The sequence below is a fragment of the Hippocampus zosterae genome, chromosome 18 (genome assembly GCF_025434085.1).
Source record: "Hippocampus zosterae strain Florida chromosome 18, ASM2543408v3, whole genome shotgun sequence".
Lineage (NCBI taxonomy): Eukaryota > Metazoa > Chordata > Actinopteri > Syngnathiformes > Syngnathidae > Hippocampus > Hippocampus zosterae.
This window is the reverse complement of record NC_067468.1, coordinates 14,511,521-14,530,478: the sequence shown is the minus strand read 5'-3', so window position 1 is coordinate 14,530,478 and position 18,958 is coordinate 14,511,521. Positions and strand designations below refer to the sequence as shown.

At 46.5% G+C, this 18,958-nt stretch overlaps 1 protein-coding gene and 2 long non-coding RNA genes across 9 annotated transcripts in view; 1 reads left to right on the top strand and 2 right to left on the bottom strand.

The window, feature by feature from the left end:
- LOC127590903 (uncharacterized) overlaps positions 1-18,958 on the bottom strand; it is a 355,000-nt gene that overhangs the window by 84,824 nt on the left and 251,218 nt on the right. The gene's annotated exons all lie outside the window — the stretch shown is intronic.
- LOC127590863 (astrotactin-2-like) overlaps positions 1-18,958 on the bottom strand; it is a 138,471-nt gene that overhangs the window by 51,025 nt on the left and 68,488 nt on the right. For 5 of the 7 annotated variants that reach the window (XM_052050371.1, XM_052050372.1, XM_052050373.1 and 2 more), the window contains exons 11-13: positions 14,603-14,753; positions 7,772-8,070; positions 6,486-6,674 (exon numbers count right to left, since the gene is read on the bottom strand). In XM_052050371.1, coding sequence (XP_051906331.1) covers positions 6,486-6,674; positions 7,772-8,070; positions 14,603-14,753 — 639 coding nt within the window. The remainder of the gene's footprint in view (positions 1-6,485; positions 6,675-7,771; positions 8,071-14,602; positions 14,754-18,958) is intronic. The other 2 variants (XM_052050375.1, XM_052050374.1) reach the window with 1 other exon arrangement.
- LOC127590902 (uncharacterized) overlaps positions 4,491-18,958 on the top strand; it is a 48,472-nt gene continuing 34,004 nt past the window's right edge. Inside the window, exon 1 of the long non-coding RNA XR_007959788.1 lies at positions 4,491-4,538. This is a non-coding gene — a long non-coding RNA (uncharacterized LOC127590902). The remainder of the gene's footprint in view (positions 4,539-18,958) is intronic.

Here is an 18,958-nt window from a genome sequence, read left to right as displayed (position 1 = left end):
TTTTTTTTTTCTTTCATTAAAAGCGAGCAGGCGGCTGAAGGCATCTATCAATGCCAAGCATTGTTAGCTACCTCCTGTGAGGCAACTCCATCAAATGTGGACGCTTTGATGCCTTATGCTGAATATTCTCATTTGTCACCCTGTGGTCCGTCGCTGACTCCACTGACAGCTCCCGCAAGGTGATTTTCGCCGTGCACCGTCTCCAACGGGCCCAATCGTGGCTTTTTTGGGGATGGTGTTATTTACAACGAGGGAATGCTCGGCAAGACAGTGAAAGTGCGCAAAACGACTTGAAAATGGCAGCTCAGGTGCCACTGGAAGGAAAATCTATAGCCGAAACGGGCCGGAGTGGTCAAATCAGGGTCTGTCACTGTAACATTTGGCATCAATAAAGATCTCGGGTCGCAAAGATGAGCGTTTCTGGCACGCAACGATTTCTTTATAATCAACTTTTTGCTGTGCTGTCACAACGTGAAGACGATTAACTTGCAATAACAATTGGAACAAAATGCTTGACCTTTGGGTCAAAGGTCACCAGCGTGTCAAGATCCTTCCATGCATCCATTTACTGAACCGCTTTATACTAACCAGGGTCGCGGGGGGGTACTGGAGCCTATCCCAGCTGTCTTCGGGCAGTAGGCGGGGGGACACCCTGAATCGGTTGCCAGCCAATCGCAGGGCACACAGAAACGAACAACCATCCACACTCACACGTCGGGACAATTTAGAGTGTTCAATCAGCCTGCCATGCATGTTTTTTTTGGAACGTGGGAGGAAACCGGAGCACCCGGAGAAAACCCACGCAGGCCCGGGGAGAACATGCAAACTCCACACAGGAAGGCCAGAATCAAACCCTGCACCTCTGCACTGTGAGGCCGATGCGCTAACCACTCGATCACTGGGCTGCCCGCGTGTCAAGATGTTGTCTAAAAACACTTCTCCGGTACAAGAGTTGCTGGATATAAATTTAGGCCTGTAACCCCCCTTCCAAATATTCTCTTTGCCTTCTGAAATAGTTTCTTCAACTTGTCAGAGTTTTATTTTAAATTGCTGTTTCATTTTCGACTACACTCTTATCAGCGCCTTCTTTTTCCCCGCGGTGAAGCTGGCTGCGAGTTTGCGGTAAGCCTCTTTGCCAACAGCTGTTATTAAGGCAGGGTTGCTTTAGGCGCTGCCTCGCCTCGTACGAGCTGTTGACCAGTTAACAGACGCCTCGGGAACAAACACAAAATCACGCAAGGACAGGCAGTCCAGCAAGCCACCCCCTACCAGAAGCCGACACAGCCTTGAAATCACCGTCGTCCATTGAGGGGCGCTCTCATACAGTTAAAAAAACAACAACAACAAAAAATTCTCTTGTCTTGCCTCTCGGTAGCTAACTGGTTAGCACATCTGCCTTGCAGTTCTAAGGTCGGGTCCAATCCGGACTTTGGCCTTCTTCCTGTCAGGTTCTGGACTAAGTCAAATCATGTTTTGGGATTCCAGAAATGCGGGCCCTAAAGTAAGACTCTAAATCAGGCATGTCCAAAGTCCGGCCCGGGGGCCAAATCCGGCCCGCGGTCGAATTTCATCCGGCCCTCGGCCCCCGTCATAAAATCAGTGCCGTCTGGCCCGCAGGTTGGGCGTAATGTAACACGTGTTGCATTGACTGAGGTCTCGTAGACTGGTGAGTGATGTTTCATAGAGTACTGCATCCCTCTAGTGGCTAAATGAGTAATAGCATTCACTAAATGAGTAATAGCATTTAGACACTAGAGGGCATCACTCACGAGTTAACAAGACATCACTCCGTGTTTATATTGACTGATATGTCATATTTCAAATGAAACTTGCAGTTGTGGTTATGTGTATTGCTTGTTCATTAACCTGTTGTTCGAGTCAAAGGTTTTGTGACTATTGAAAAGTCATGGTGATACATTTTATGTTTCAAATCAATCAATTTGCACTCAGGAGACGTCTGTTTAAGAAAAAGTCAAGTGAATAAGCAGTTGCATGTGATATACCTGTTTCAAATGAACCAAAAGAAATTCTTAAGATTGTTGAAATTAAAATAAAAATGGAAATGTGAAACAGACTGGCTTACTAAAATTTGTTGAACAATATTGTTGTTCAATGTAAAGAATGTCAGCCAAGGTCGGCCCCCCGACATTTTACCACATAAAATCTGGCCCCCTTGGCAAAAAGTTTGGACACCCCCGCTCTAAATTGTCCTTAGGTGTGAACGTTGAGTGTGAGTGATTGATTGGATGATGTATATGCCCAGCAATTGTCAGTCTTGGACTGTAATCAGCTTGGACTGTAAAATCTTTTGCCAAAAAGAAAAGGACGGCCACATCTTTTCAATGAAAAGCAAATATCATTCAAATTTCCGCACAAATGTGTGCATTTGAGAGGGACTACCATCGCGTCAGAAGCAAACATCTCTTTCCACCAGTCACTTGCTCTTTGACACCAACACGTCGTCACGTGTGAGATATTGACAAAATGATTACGGCTCTGGAAAGCGCTCGACAAGGGTTCCGCGATGATGTACGACGACTGGCTGCGGGGTTTGCAGCATATTGATTTTTGGAACGGGAAATTTTAACCTTGGGTGCGAGCGTCGGAGGCTTGAACTTTGTCTGGAAAGGCGCCGCTCACGATAACCGCGTTTTTTGTCATATTGGCAATGGTGAGGTCGATTTCAAATCGTTTGTTCTCGTTTATGATATGAAATCCGTAGAAGTGACGCGCCCACATTATATGACGACATTATATGCCCCCGTCGATTGTACAGAAATGCAAAACGCGCTTCGATGTACCCACAGTGGCCTTTCGACAATTTATTGAGCGAGACAACACCCAAACACGGTGTTTTATTAGCAGAAAATACGTTATAAAATGGCGGCTACAGATACCGCCTACGTTCGCTCGGCATAATTGTCACATTGCAAGTCTTATTGCGTTCAAGAGTAATGGAATTGCTCTCAACCGGAACATTTACATTAACACGTGCAACTTTATCGCACCTCCCCCGGAATACGCCATGCGCGAGAAATGGTAATATTTTGTAATTCCGCAAATGCAAAAAATTCATTCCCGGGGCCTGCTCGCAAGACGTCTACAGAGATCAATTTGAGACAAAAATGTATGCCCGTTTTTTTTCCCTCTCTATTTTTTTTCCTTTTTTTATAATACAGTGCTGTACTTAAGAGGCTATGACTATGTAATAGTCGTAGGATTCATCTGCATCATCTAATATTTCACCTTGCGTTGCTAAAGGTCCCTCTGCTGATATGAGAAAGAGACAAAAAGTGGAAGTCGAAGGCTGCGGGATATGACGCGCATCTGCATATCAAAGCGGAAGAGAGGGCGAGGTTGGTACATCACACTAGAAAAATATATTTCAAAAAAAAAAATAAGAGCGCGTGCACAGGGAGCAAGTCAGTCATGAGGACAAAGCGGCATAAACGCTTCAGTGAACCGACACCGGGTAATACACATGTTTAAATAGCGGGGTAGTGGGTGGTGATATCCTGGTTAGACTCGCAGGGGTGAAACAGAAGAAAAATGGGGGGGGGGAGGTCATGTCCATTTGATGGGCACATCATGAAAAGGTGGCAGCTCAAGGGGGGATTCCACACAGAGGCGGAGTGGGTAAGCGTTCCCAAAGAGCTCAATAGTTGATATTTACTTGCTCAATTCGTGCCCTTTATCAGCCACTAAATGACATCCAACCTGACTATTGTAATCATTTCAATAAACAACGTCTGGGTGTGACACTTGGCCTCCGCGCTCGGAAGTCTGTACGAAGGTCTAGCGCCTCCTGAAGGAAAAAAAAACATTGCACGTTTTGACTCATTTCACAGCCTTGGCGTTTGTCCGAAACCGCCACTCGCAATAACTGCAGTCACTCATACCGTGTTATTTTTAACCCCTAGTAGTTTTCAGGCAACGAGCACTCAACGAACACCACATCACCATCACGGCCCAAATAATTACGTCTGAGAAATGATCGCTTGTGATCGCGGCAATTCCACTCTGGGATGAGAAGTGGCGGAAATGCACATTTCAAAGGGGTTAACAGCTGCCGAGCGGCTTCGAGGGGGACAGTCTATGGGGAAAATGACTTTTTAATTGATTGGATGCAAATGGGTCCCAGGAAGTGCCTGGCCACTGATTACGTGTGAAATGACAAGTTAAATCAATTCCACTGATGCGCGCGTATGTTCCTGGACATGCGGCAAAAAGACTTTCCTGACCGCACGAGCTTCGTTAGGCCTGACGTACAAATCTCGTCTCTCAGTCGAGATCTGCTGTATCACGGCAACGGTGTTCCTTCACACCAATGTACGACTTTCCAATGAGAAAGGCCTCTCGCGCCCTTTGTGACATTTTAGGGCATTTCAGAAGGAGCCCCCCCCCCCAAAAAAAAAATATGGGGATAGCGTTCCACAGGAAAAATATGTAAATAGGTGAATTTGAGAAAAGCGAACCACATATAACATGGTGGCGGCCCGGTAGTCCAGTGGTTAGCACGTCGGCTTCACAGTGCAGAGGTACCGGGTTCGATTCCAGCTCCGGCCTCCCTGTGTGGAGTTTGCATGTTCTCCCCGGGCCTGCGTGGGTTTTCTCCGGGTGCTCCGGTTTCCTCCCACATTCCAAAAACATGCGTGGCAGGCTGATTGAACACTCTAAATTGTCCCTAGGTGTGAGTGTGAGTGCGAATGGTTGTTCGTTTCTGTGTGCCCTGCGATTGGCTGGCAACCGATTCAGGGTGTCCCCCGCCGACTGCCCGAAGACAGCTGGGATAGGCTCCAGCACCCCCCGCGACCCTAGTGAGGATCGAGCGGCTCGGAAGATGAATGAATGAATATAACATGGTGGGGTACTAGACCCATGAACTGTAGGGGGTGGAGGGGGGGGGTCTCCTTTCGGCTGGTTCATGAGACAAAGTTGCACATCTAAGCACCTCAAATGTTTCAATCATACGGTTACACAACACACTGACCACTAAGCCCGAGGGTGCGTTTAGTCAAGCACAACTATCAAGACGTGCGAGAGGGGGGGGGGGGTGGGGGGGCAACCCAGCTGTGTCCTTGAAAAGCATCATTGCAGTGTGCATGCAAATGAGTAAGTCGAAGGCAGTCAGACACAACGCGTGATTACAGGCCGGGCGTACTTCTGCGTTGATAGTCTTATCACCATCTCGGTCGTGCGATAACGAGAGCACTTGCGTGCCACATATGACTTATTAACCGGCCGCAGCGGACTGAATATAACCCGTTTGACATTGGATCTGCCAACAGGGGGGGGGGGGGGGGGGGTCTCAATGCTAAATCATGACGAGTCTCCTCGTCCGCTTGTCACTCAAGACACGGTCAGTGTTGCGCACACACTTGATCGTGGCGAGAGCTATTGTAAGACGTCGAGCCGCTTTCCTCCCGGGAGAATTTTTAAAACCGATAAAGGTTACCGTTGTTTCCAGATGATGTCTCTTCGGAGACGTGGGGAATAAACAGAAAATATGTGAAGCAAGGCCTCAAGAGAGGATCCTATATTCAATATGGACCGGCACATGAGGCTGGCAAAAATAATGAGCTGAAGTGGCATGCGGGGGGGCCCCTGAGGTACTCCAAAATGCAGCTTGACAAAACTGTGCCTCTCAAGTCTATGACACACGAACACTAATGGAGTTTGAGAACATAGCAGGGACAAAGATTTTCAATGGCCGCCCCCTGGAGTGACTCAGGCAAAATTTTGATTCATGCATCTTCAAGACAGACACTTTGGAACAAATGTCCACTGCGGTGACTTGGGCAGGGAAACTCTTTTGAGTGGCAGTCCACCGCAGTGACATGCCACTTTTTTGGGGGCAATGCATTTTGCAAATTAGTTGAAGTACATCCATCCATCCATCCATCTTCTACCGCTTATCCGGGGGCCGGGTCGCGGGGGCAACAGCTTTAGCAGGGAAGCCCAGACTTCCCTCTCCCTAGCTACTTCTTCCAGCTCTCCCCAGGGGATCCCGAGGCGTTCCCAGGCCATCTGGGTGACATAGTCTCTCCAGCGTGTCCTGGGTCTTCCTCGGGGTCTCCTCCCGGTGGGACATGCCCGGAACACCTCACCAGGGAGGCGTTCAGGAGGCATCCAAATCAGATGCCCAAGCCACCTCATCTGGCTCCTCTCGATGTGGAGGAGAAGCGGCTCGACTCTGAGCCCCTCCCGGATGACCGAGCTTCTCACCTTATCTCTAAGGGAGAGCCCGGACACCCTGCGGAGAAAACTCATTTCGGCCGCTTGTATCCGGGATCTCTAGTTGAAGTACAGTTGAACAAAAATGCGGCATTGTCCCACCAAGAAATGAATGAACCCCAGAAGGTGATTGACACCGTTCATGGATGAGCAGGTTAAACAAGTGTAGCCACGAAAACAGTAAGGCTCGTTTTAACACTTATTATATCGATATGTAAATGACATCCGTATGAAGATGCGGGCTTAATTACCGAAAGGTCATCTGAAAGATCCGGCCCAGGTTGACCTGTTGGCTTTTGTTGTCGTATCCATGCAGCATTTCGCCGAACAAGGTCACGTTGAAGTGGATGGCCTGCCGCGGACATTTGGGACCCTCACAGTTTTCGGACTGCAGCGAGCACGAGCGCCCATCTGCCGCCAGTTTGTACTCCTGCACACACCTGAAGAAGCGATGGGGGGTGGTGAAAGCTTTTCCACCGTGACGTATCGTACGTCACCTGGCGGATGACGAGATAAGGATATTTAACAGACAGAAGACCGCCTCGGGTTTCATGACGGTGGCTCCGTGAGGAAATAAAAGGAGCTAATGTGCTGTGACACGGTCCCCGTAGCGAAGAATATCCTTCACCTGTCATTTCCTGACTTTTTGCCGAGCGGGTTTACCGGATGAGTTATGCGAATGGATCAGCAGATGGCCATCACCACATTATCCTGCGCATTGGAAGTCCGTAGAAACCGTCTGAACGATGACAGCCAATTAAAAGGCTTTTTCTACCAAGTTAATTAGCAGTGGTATATCCGTATCACCGTACAGATCTCTGATTTGTGGCATTTACATCACTCTGGCATCGATTCATTCTACCTGGCTTAATAAAGCAACCGTCAATGTCAAAAACGACCGCATGGTGGCAAAATCAAAATCACGTGTAGCAGTGAGATGATCGGACGTGGACTCCGATGTTCAACAGTGCGTGTTAGGGAAATGTGAATTGTAGTTTCTTGTGCAGTGTAAGTACAACTTAGCATAACTGACGGAAGGCGAATTACACCCTGGACTAGTTGCCCGTCACGCCCATGAACGTGTCCAATTTAGAGTCTACGATTCAGAATCGGGTTTTGGGATTGTGTGAGGGAAACCCATGCGAGCCTGAGGAACGGCGGATTTTGAAATCCAGATGTGATGATTTTCATCTGTCGGAATGAAAAGGTTAAAGATGAAACGTCCCCACAATGAACTTGGATAAATCAACAGTGTGTGCCTGTCTCGCTTGTTGGAGCCAATTCCATGCAGCTACACCCGAACTGCCTGAAAAAATGAAATTTTAAAGGAAATGTCCATTTTTTTTTTTACACAGCCTTGCAACCAGTCCAGGTAGAGTGGCTCCAGTTGCCATCAACTCTGAACAGGATACATGATATCGAAAATGCACAAGGAGAGGTGCTCTAAGTCAATAGCCAAAGTTTGCAAAGAATATTTTGGGCACAGTTGAATTACCAAGTGATTTAACAAAAAAAAAAAATAAATAAAAATCCTCACCCGCAGTACATGAGCACGTTGCTGGAGCCGGGCTGGTCTTCGAGGGGCGCGAGTTGCTGGTGACACAGCTGCTCGCAGCCTCCGTTAAAGCCGTCGGTGCAGTCGATGCCCCTTGAGTAGTCATAGCAACCGGAGCCGTCCTTCATTGGCCTCAGCCCATTAGGACACTGCACGGGAGACACGCAGGCCAAGAGGAGGAGGAGGAGAAGGAGGAGAAAGAGAAGGCAGGGGGGCGATAAGGGAGACAGAAGAAGCGAAGAAGGCACAAGGGTCAGCACATGCATTTTAATCAGGCGCCACTGAGGAGGCACAGGTAGCGGCAGAGATCAGAGTGGAGGAGTGAGCAGTGGATATCAAGAGAGAGGGAATCAAAGAAGTGAAAAGTAGAAGCAAAAAAAAAAAATTAAATTAAATTAAAATACGCATCAGCTCATTCGGCATCTGCCGTTTCCCACGTGAAGGCCGCTTTATGTCATAACAACGGCCTCTGACTTTTTTTTTTTCTTCTTTGATCTATATTATCAGAAAGCTATTCATCAAACACATTTGTTGGATCAAACCAATTATTCTTTCATGCAAACGTGTTTGGACTAAGAATAAATTGTCCTGCCAGCGAGACGCAATTCCTATACGCACATCAATCATCTGGCCAAATAAGTAAAGCGATTCTTCATTGTGTTTCTCAGCAGCAGCAGCCCAGATACGCGGTATTGTTTTGTGTTTTTTGTTATTGTAAAGTGTCCTTGGGTGTTTTGAAAGGCGCTTATAAATAAAATGTATTATTATTATTATTATTATAGGGGGTGGAGACTCAAAATTGTCATAATATGTGTGGAAGGCTGTGTTGGTCATCAGGAGTACACCTCCACACCTTCTCCTCGTCATGTGTGGGGTTTCTCGCATTTTAAAAAAACAGTTGTTAGAAATCACGGACACCTAACTGCCACCTAGCACCTACTAGCAGATGCTAAAAGCGCAAACGATGATGATGATGATGATGATGGTGGAGTCTGTCTCGCACACAAAGCCACCCGGAGAAGCTTTTGGAACAAGTCTGACGTGACGTCAGGGTTTTTCAACGTCTTTTTGAAACGAAAAAAAAAAAATAAAATAAAAAGGAAGAGAGCATCAGATCCATTTTGTGCGTTTCCCAAATGTAATATCAAGTTGAGTCGAGTGAGAATGCAGTCGTTCATCACGATGGGGCTGTGTAATTTCACGATTGTCGTTTTCGGCAAGTGAATAAAATGAGTAAAAGTGAGTAATCGTCCTCGCTGTCTCACAAGATCTTCCGCAGACGCGAGTGCAAAAGGGAGCAGAGACCCCCCCCCCCCCCCCGCCCCCCTTAATTCTATGTATTCCAGCCTGTTCTCTTGCAGCAAATCAACTCAGGCAGATTAGGGAGAAGCGGCAACATTTCTCAAAGAAATATAACAACGCAACCATGAACCGAGACGGTATCAGACCAACATTGAAGAAATTAACGTACGATTCTTTTAAATGAAAAAAAAAACTTTTAAAATGGCTTGTACGGTCTTCAAACAGTCTCCAAAAGTGCCTACCCTTAAATCAACCATGAAATTCAACAAACAAGGAAATGTTTTGCATATTTTGATTGAGCAGGTCGTTCTGCATCTCCACCAAACTTTTCAAGGTTCCACCGTCACGTATGTTGAATTGACACCCATTGTGTACGATCAAAGTCTTTGTGATTACAATGGTTTATTATATAAAAAAAAATAAAATAAAAAAAAAAGATGTTTCCCTCTTGAAAGTTTTCAAATAGTCTCGTGCAGGTCCTTGAAATCAATTCTGAGCGTTGTCATAAAGCAAACTTGGTAGGGTGTTTACTATGCGCGCACTCTCTCGCAGGGCAATTACAAATGAGACATTCACTACACCGATAATTACCAGCGAAATGATGTTTGACTCCAGAGTACACTTGAGGAGATTTAAAAAAAACACACACACACACATACCGGCACTAATTAACTATAGAAAAATGGAGCAATCCAAAGCAAAGCGCGCGTTAAAAAACAACCAAATGCGCACAGCGGATCCACACCAACCAAAGTTGAGACATCATTGCCGCTTACTGTAAATGCCGTTAGAGAATTTGTACAAATCTCTGAGCTAATTTTGTTTAGTTTTTTTTAATCATCCACTAATTCTCTGTTTGAATGGTGAGAGGAAGTCAATCCTATGGACAACTGTGCTAATGAGCTTGTTGACAAAAGTTAGTATCCCCTTGAAAGCGCCTCGTCCCACTCGCAATCGCGGCGGCTCGGCTTCATCTCATCGACTATCGATGCAATATAGTGTACCATAAACCGTATGGCAATATTACGTGGGGCAAAGCGTTTCCCAAAGCCTCCTTTGCGATTCACGCAGATTAAATTAAGACAGCCTGGCTATTAAAATCGGGCGAGGGTTGGCAGGCAGGAAGTCTCGACCCCGGCTGCTTGACCTTTGGGTCAAAGGTCACCAGCGTGTCAAGATCCTTCCATCCATCCATTTACTGAACCGCTTGATCCTCACTAGGGTCGCGGGGGGTGCTGGAGCCCATCCCAGCTGTCTCCGGGCAGTAGGCGGGGGGACACCCTGAATCGGTTGCCAGCCAATCGCAGGGCACACAGAAACGAACAAGCATTCGCACTCACACTCACACCTAGGGACAATTTAGAGCGTCCAATCAGCCTGCCATGCATGTCTTTGGAATGTGGGAGGAAACCGGAGCACCCGGAGAAAACCCACGCAGGCCCGGGGAGAACATGCAAACTCCACACAGGGAGGCCGGAGCTGGAATCGAACCCGGTACCTCTGCACTGTGAAGCCGACGTGCTAACCACTGGACTACACACTACATTTCAATGAGATTTAAAAAACACACACACACACACACGCCACTTTGTCATCTTTCTCACTTATCTAAAAGGCTGACTTCATCTTCGTGTCTGTGCTCGCGGGAGTGACAATGACCAATCGTCTTAGAAAAGGGGGACAAGGTAATAAGAACAATCTGCGCTTATGTACACTTAGCTAATGGCTCCATTGTGCAATCACCCGCAACCCCCACCCACCTCTTCATTGTGCACCCCCGAGGAGAGCGGCCGTGGTTTAAATAACGTCTCGGCTACACTCCGCCGGTGACAACATAACAAATGAGGACCGAAGGTTGCTTTGTCCCGCGACTCCATCAGATTGTAGCTCAGCTTGACGGCCAAAGGTATTTAAAAGCCGCTTTCTCCGAAAGAGGGCGGATAACAAAGCAAACAAAGAGAGCAAAAGCCGCTTTGGTTGTGATATATAGAAAGACGACACGCACTAAAAGTCTGCCGAGGTTTAGGCACATCTGCGCAATGTAATGGGATCTGAGGCAAGAGCTCCATCAAAGTGGGGGGGGGGAAAAAAAAAACAAATGCCTTCCCGAGAAAAAGTTTTAATCGACATTTAAACTGAACATATGTCAATGTTCTTTTGAATGACTAATTTGAACAAATGGCAAGCAGCGCTTCCTATAATTGCGTAATCAGAGACTGTTGAAATGGAGCGACGTGAGAGAGTGCTGCTACTCAGAAATAAGATATGAAAACCTTTATTAGTCTCGCAATGGAGAAATTCCCAATTCACAGCAGCAAAGTTATGAAAGGAAGAAGTAGAACACACGCTGCTGGAAAGGCAGCCCACTCTCGCGGTGCCATTTTGAAGTCAAAATAACACAAGACAACACATAGGACACAGACAGTCGTGCAATAGCATCGCACGCAACAAAATGGAAATCTTCACTCAACTCAAACACTAAAAGTTTGGGCCATTGTTCGGAACCTCACAATGATTCTATTTGCGATCTATTGCGTCATTTTTTTTTTCTCTTCACAAGTATCGCGGGTGTGCTGTCGTCTAATTTGCAGCATCTGGCCAAAGGTGCAAATGCAAAGGGATGACATAATTCCGATTTTTTTTTTTTTTAATCAAACCTGTGAATTTCAAAAAGGTAGCAGTGGGAAAATGAGATGTGCAGTGCAGCAGAGCAGTCGTAAAGAGACCGAGGCTGTCAGGGCGCACAAGGGATTGTGGGTAATAGGTGATGACAAAACCTCTCATGGGAGAGGAATTGCGATTTATCCTCCCCTGCTGAGTCTTTATGCAAACCGGTTGAAGCCAAGTGTTTTTTTTTTTTTGCCATTCTTTGCGTGGACCTTTTGGTCTTGGCTCTACCGTTTGAACACTGGGGGAGTAGAGACGCTGCAAAATGAGATTGGAGACAGCCAAATTCCCTAAAAACAGGTCAAAATGATGGATCGGGAATCCACAGCTAAACAACTGTAGCTAAACTGTCCCATAAGGTACGGCAAGTGATGGGGGATGCACCATTAAATATCACACCATCTGCTTCGGGATCTGAATGTTGTAGCGGGAGGACACCGATGACAGATGAATACGGCATCAACAAAAACATGAGCCCTGGCTACACGGTGGTGTAAAAAAAAAAAAAGTAGTCTACCGAGGCATGAAAACTACATTCATATTTTCATTACCGTCGGCAAAGACAACAATTCCAGCAACGATTGTCTCTGTGAGAGTTTCACAAAAAATACCAAGCGCCTCTGCAGCATCAGAAGCAATAACGACGACTATCTAAAAGACTTCAAATTCGACTTAGAATGTGGATGCCACGTTGCGTTATTAAAAAAAAAAAAAAAAGTAGGGCAAATCCAGAGGGAGCCTCATCTACTTTACTCGCTCTGTATTTGTTATACAGTATGTCTCCAAGTCTATTATTTATTTACCTTGTTCAATCTTAAATGTAGGGTGGCCCGGTAGTCCAGTGGTTAGCACGTCGGCTTCACAGTGCAGAGGTGCCGGGTTCGATTCCAGCTCCGGCCTCCTGGAGTTTGCATGTTCTCCCCGGGCCTGCGTGGGTTTTCTCCGGGTGCTCCGGTTTCCTCCCACATTCCAAAAACATGCGTGGCTGAGGTACCGGGTTCGATTCCAGCTCCGGCCTCCCTATGTGGAGTTTGCATGTTCTCCCCGGGCCTGCGTGGGTTTTCTCCGGGTGCTCCGGTTTCCTCCCACATTCCAAAAATATGCATGGCAGGCTGATTGAACACTCTAAATTGTCCCTAGGTGTGAGTGTGAGTGCGCATGGTTGTTCGTCTCTGTGTGCCCTGCGATTGGCTGGCAACCGATTCAGGGTGTCCCCCGCCTACTGCCCGAAGACAGCTGGGATAGGCTCCAGCACCCCCCGCGACCCTAGTGAGGATCAAGCGGCTCGGAAGATGAATGAATGAATGAATCTTAAATGTATTGAACTCCATCCATCCATCCATCCATCCAAAATGTAAATCGGCTTTAGTGTTGATTGAAAAAAGAGTGGTGAAGGTCAATAAGCAATCACGCTTTTCAATGTCAAGAATCTGCTTAGCATGCCTGAAAACAAAACGAAACTCAACATCATCTTGGACAAGAATGAAATGCCTTGAAAACTTGCGCGCCGACTCCGACAAGAATTTGATTCCTCGCAAATGGATTCCAAATGCCTTGAGTGCTGCGGGCAGCCTTGAAGGACAGCCGGAATGGATTTTAACCCCTGCGCGTGGGGCATATCACAGCTCTGCTCGCACCCGCTTTGACGAGGGTGGTTGAAAGAACACCCACGCAAATGAATTTGGGGGAAAAAGAGCGAAAGAAGGGGAAAAAAAATAATAATAATCCGGTGTCTGCCTGATTTTCTGAGTTAATCTTTGACGACTGGAAGGCTTTTGTCTTTTTTTTTTCTAATCCGCCTTGCAGAGGTGTGTCAGGTTGTCTTCAAGTATTTTAACCGGAACCTTTCAAAACTCTGAACTTCAGATTGGAACCTGACGGCGTGAAGTGTTCCAAGGCTTTTCTTCCATTCCCGAACAATGCTTGCCGAGAGCCGTCAATGTTTTGAACGTGTCACATCCTGTTTCCACCTTGTTTATGTCTACGAGTGGCTCCCTGCCGGGTCCTTGAGATCTGTGACTCAGATGCGTGTTGACAATCTTAACTTTCTCCATCAACCCGAGACTTTGCATCCCGGGTTTGTGCCATATATCCCTCAGAGGCTACCTCCAACCCCGAGGCGACGGCAATTGCGAAATGCGTTAAGTTATATCCAAGGACGAGTCGTCAGTCAATCCAAGGGCAATTGTGAAAGCAAATGATCCAACACCGATTTTTTTTTTTTTAAAGGTCTGCAAGGTGAACCACCACACTACCGTGATGGTGGTTTTAGTTAGCTAGCATTCATTCATTCATTCATCTTCCGAGCCGCTTGATCCTCACTAGGGTCGCGGGGGTGCTGGAGCCTATCCCAGCTGTCTTCGGGCAGTAGGCGGGGGACACCCTGAACCGGTTGCCAGCCAATCGCAGGGCACACAGAAACGAACAACCATTCGCACTCACACTCACACCTAGGGACAATTTAGAGCGTCCAATCAGCCTGCCATGCATGTCTTTGGAATGTGGGAGGAAACCGGAACACCCGGACTAAACCCACACAGGCCCGGGGAGAACATGCAAACTCCACACAGGGAGGCCGGAGCTGGAATCGAACCCGGTACCTCTGCACTGTGAAGCCAACGTGCTAACCACTGGACTACCGGGCCGCCCTTAGTTAGCTAGCAGTCAGGATAAAAAAAAAAAAAAAAAAATCACAAAAGCACGGGGAGAATCATGGACGTTTTAGCTTTTCGTGTATTGGTTGTCTCTGGAAAGCAGCATCGTGTAAATATAATATATTCTGTAGCCTTCAATATAATCAGCAATCGTCAATATAATAAGCACGTGAAAACGTCGTACGCTTACCATGCAGCCAGATGAATCCAACCGTCGGTCTGACACGCACTTGAAATTCTTCTTGCAGCCGCCGTTGTCTTTGGAGCAGTCACGGACGGGCCCGAACGATGCCAGCAAGTCCTCGACGGTCTCGAAATATGTGGACATCATGGCTTCGTCCCTGGATTGAACATTTAAAAAGGGAGAAGGGGGGGGGGGGAAGAAAAAAATAAGATGCTTTATGTTTGAGAATGGAAAGGAATGCCCCACCAGCTAAACATAATCACGTCTGTATTGCAGTTTCTTATAACCTTGCAGTTGGCGGTGCAATTAAGATATGAGTCACGCAGCCTTGTGTAATGAAAAAGAATGCGTCTTGGTTTTTTTTTTCTTTTTCTTAGAGGGGAAAAAAAAACACTGCAATCACAAAGAAAGCGGCACTCATACTAGTCTGCAGGTTGCAAAAACAAACAGCACAGCCATTTCCCTTCAGCCATTTCTTTAGTTCATGACAGGAGCAACGTTGTCGTTGACACATAAGCGGAGATCATTACAACTGAACCGATAATCTTCCTCAAATTTGTCCTCGCGTTTGCTTGGCTAAGTTTCCACTGCGTAAATGTTTGAATATGCGGCGAAGAATTTCTCATGTTATCTTTGAGATGATTTTTATTTACATCACCACACGCTACGAGTGCCCAAAACATGCTAGCATTAGCTTACTGCTTCACCTGAAATATTTTACACCGCCGTCTCCACCTTGAGCAGTGGTCCACTTTGCTGTTGCCTTCAGTCAATAAAATGTGTTCCCTAACGCCAGAAAAAGTAAACACATGTGACCCTCGGTCTCCTTCAGTGTTGCTTTTTGTTAGCTTGTCTCGTATTGAAGGATGATTCAATGTGACGCCATTTTCTCAGTTGAATGTGGTGCTATAATGAAGTGGAGAAATCGGGGGCGAGTGCAACCGCGGTGTCAGACTGGATGACGACGTGAGCCGGCCCGTTTGTTTAATTTTTAAAGAAACAACAAGTAATGGGGTAACAGAGACCACCCGTTGTCCGGAGAGTCACTTGATTATAAGGAGCTATAACATCGTAAATGACGGCGAGACGGGCGTACTGCTGACTAGGAAAAATTTCACGGTCTTCTGTCGTATTTTTTTTTACTGCCGTTCATTTGTCCGAAGCGGTGAAGCCGTTAAAGGAAATATCCACTGCGCGTCAACATATTCACTTCAGAAGAGTTTGCAAACTTCCAGTTTGGCAAACTATGATGAACAATTATAACTGGATAAGATAAGATATTATTTATTCGTCCCACACTGGGGACATTTACAGCCTCCAGCAGCAAGAATGTATGTAGAAAGAAGAAAGAAGAAAGAAAGAAAAAACAACAAACATCTTTCAATTAAATGCAATATGAACACAAAATGGATAAATCGCAGTACTATTTACAATTTTCAAAATACACAAATTTACAAAATAGTAATGGGAAGTGACCAAGTATAAATTAAAAAAAGCCCCTCGTTACTGGACTTAAGTGGGGGTTTTTTTTTCATTGTATCTGTACTTTAAACAAGTGTGCAAAGCCTTAATTCAATCTCCAACTGCTCTCCCATCTTCACCCAGAACATCCCATTACTTTCAGACAAGCACTCTGTCCACTTCTAACCTTAAATGCCTCTTCTGTAACAAAAAAACAAAAAAAAGTGCAGAAGCAGGAAGAGTGCATCCTGAAAAGTTGCGTTTTGCAACTCTTCCGTGTCCTTATTCGTGTACCCAGAGTGCAATTCTTGATTTACTTGCGTTTATTTATACATAATGACCTAAAAACCTTTTGCTACTTTTCCCGGGTTGAGCTTATGCTTAGCACAAATAGCTTACGTAAACCCACACAGCAAACCGGCATGCATCCTCTGCTTTTGTTGCTCCTCCACCTTGTCCTTTTTGTGTAGCTTCTCAATGCTGGGAAATTCAAAAAGCCCATATGTGACATCAATTCTTTGTGCCAGGACCTCCAAGTGCTGACAAATGACTCCTTAATATAGAGGAAAAACGCAGGCGAGGGAAGGTGCGGTAGGCCAACAAATAATGACTTTGGCGCCGCTGTGAGGTGCATGCTAACCGGATTTCTGCATAGTGAGTCGAAGAGAGAAACGATCCATCAGGATTCCTGTTTCAAGACACATTGGAAACATTGCAAATCCCCAGCTCAGGTGGCGTTTTGTTATATTACGCAATACTTAAAGCGTTCCAATAAACCTGTGAGCTAAATAAGGGCCGATAATTAAAAAATTCAAAGAAATTCTTTTCAACGGTATCGTAATTGTGCCCGGGAAAGGCTTGTGATGGTGGAAGCAATGGCAATTGTGCATTACTCCACCAGATGGCACTGTTTGTCTTTATCGCCATTTTATAGTTTGCATTTAATACAGAGCAGCGATTTTAAAAAATGCAGGTCAATAATCCTTGTCGTTTTTTAGAGTGAATGTATTGCTACGCGCCAGTTATGATTGACCCCTTTGAACTGTGCCGAGTAACACGATACATTTGCTACGCGATGGGTATTCAGTGTGACATAACCCGAAAAATAGAATCTGATCAATTCTGCCGATTTAGGACCCAAAACATCCCGAATGTCCATCCGTGAACACAACTCAATTCAAGCGATCGCTTCTAACGACTAAGTACGTATTAAACAGACACCGACGTCTCCCTGCTGGCGTTTCCAAAACGGTGGACAAAGTGAAATCAATTCCATTGGAACTCGGCCGACCTCAAAGCATATTCACGATATCGAAACAGTGACTAATGTACTACAGCGATAAATCTCGGTGCGGGCCTTTTTGCTTGCGCACATGATGAACGAGCCGGGGGGAAGTGCCCAAAGTTAGAGCAGTGCGGCGGCGTGATTACAGAGTGTTATTGGTGTGCCCCTCATGCGCTTGATTAATGCCTCTCGCAAATATGCTGACTGCTGTTGAATATTGCACATTTTCGTAAAAAAAAAAAAAAACAAACAAACAAAACAACAACCCCCAAAAAATCTCATTGGCATTGAAGGTAAATGCAGCAGATGGAAAAACAGCAGCGGGATTGCAGTGATAAAAATCAAAGCGTGAACACTTTTGCGATCCGGCGGCCGAGATTTATGTATTTGTTTCCGGTGTCACTCACGTTGACTAATGGCACATTTTCATGTCTGGCTTGATCGCACTGAATAAAGTCATTCATCACACGACGCCACTCGGGTTTGGTTACTCTAGCGTATCTCTTTCGACTGACGAAAATATGGATGCTAGAGATGTCCAAAAAAACCCTGAATCACGCCCCCCCCCCCCCCCCCCCCCACAAGAGAATGAAATGGATGAGACAGTGACGGATTCTTGTTTACTGCCATTACATCAGGTAAGCAGAAAAAACAAAAGAAGTAACATTTGCAACTGTGGTGAAATAGGGGCGGGGGGGGGGGGGGGTTAAAATGTCCTTGCAAACCTTTGAAATATTCATCACGCTGGACACACGATTGGTAACTTCACTGGCTTTTTTTTTTGGTCGATCGTTTGCCGATGCTGTTCATTTGAATGCGTCGCCCCCCAATATGGAAACGCTCCCGCAGGACACATACGTACCTTTGGCTAATGAGAGACAATTGCATTATTCATGGCAGTCTGACAGATTTCCCATGTTACAGGAATTAATCACAAACTGCTGCTACCTGAAATGGGCTTTTAATAACTCATTAAAAAAAAAAAAGCAGAGCAAAATGTCTGCGAATGATGTCACTGTTGTATCGGACGTTGTATCGGTCTGTCGTGGTGAAGAAGGAGCTGAGCTAAAGGGCGAAGCTCTCAATTTACCGCTCGATCTACGTCCCAACCCTCATCTATGGTCACGAGCTATGGGTCGTGACCGAAAGAACGAGATCCCGGATACAAGCGGCCGAAATGAGTTTTCTCCGCAGGGTGTCCGGGCACTCCCTTAGAGATAAGGTGAGAAGCTCGGTCATCCGGGAGGGGCTCCGAGTCGAGCCGCTTCTCCTCCACATCCAGAGGAGCCAGATGAGGTGGCTTGGGCATCTGATTCGGATGCCTCCTGAGCGCCTCCCCGGTGAGGTGTTCCGGGCATGTCCCACCGGGAGGAGACCCCGAGGAAGACCCAGCACACGCTGGAGAACCCAACATGTACAGTTTAGGTACACAGATGAGGTGGCTTGGGCATCTGATTCGGATGCCTCCTGAGCGCCTCCCTGGTGAGGTGTTCCGGGCATGTCCCACCGGGAGGAGACCCCGGGGAAGACCCAGGACACGCTGGAGAGACTATGTCACCCAGCTGGCCTGGGAACGTCTCGGGATCCCCCGGGGAGAGCTGGAAGAAGTAGCTAGG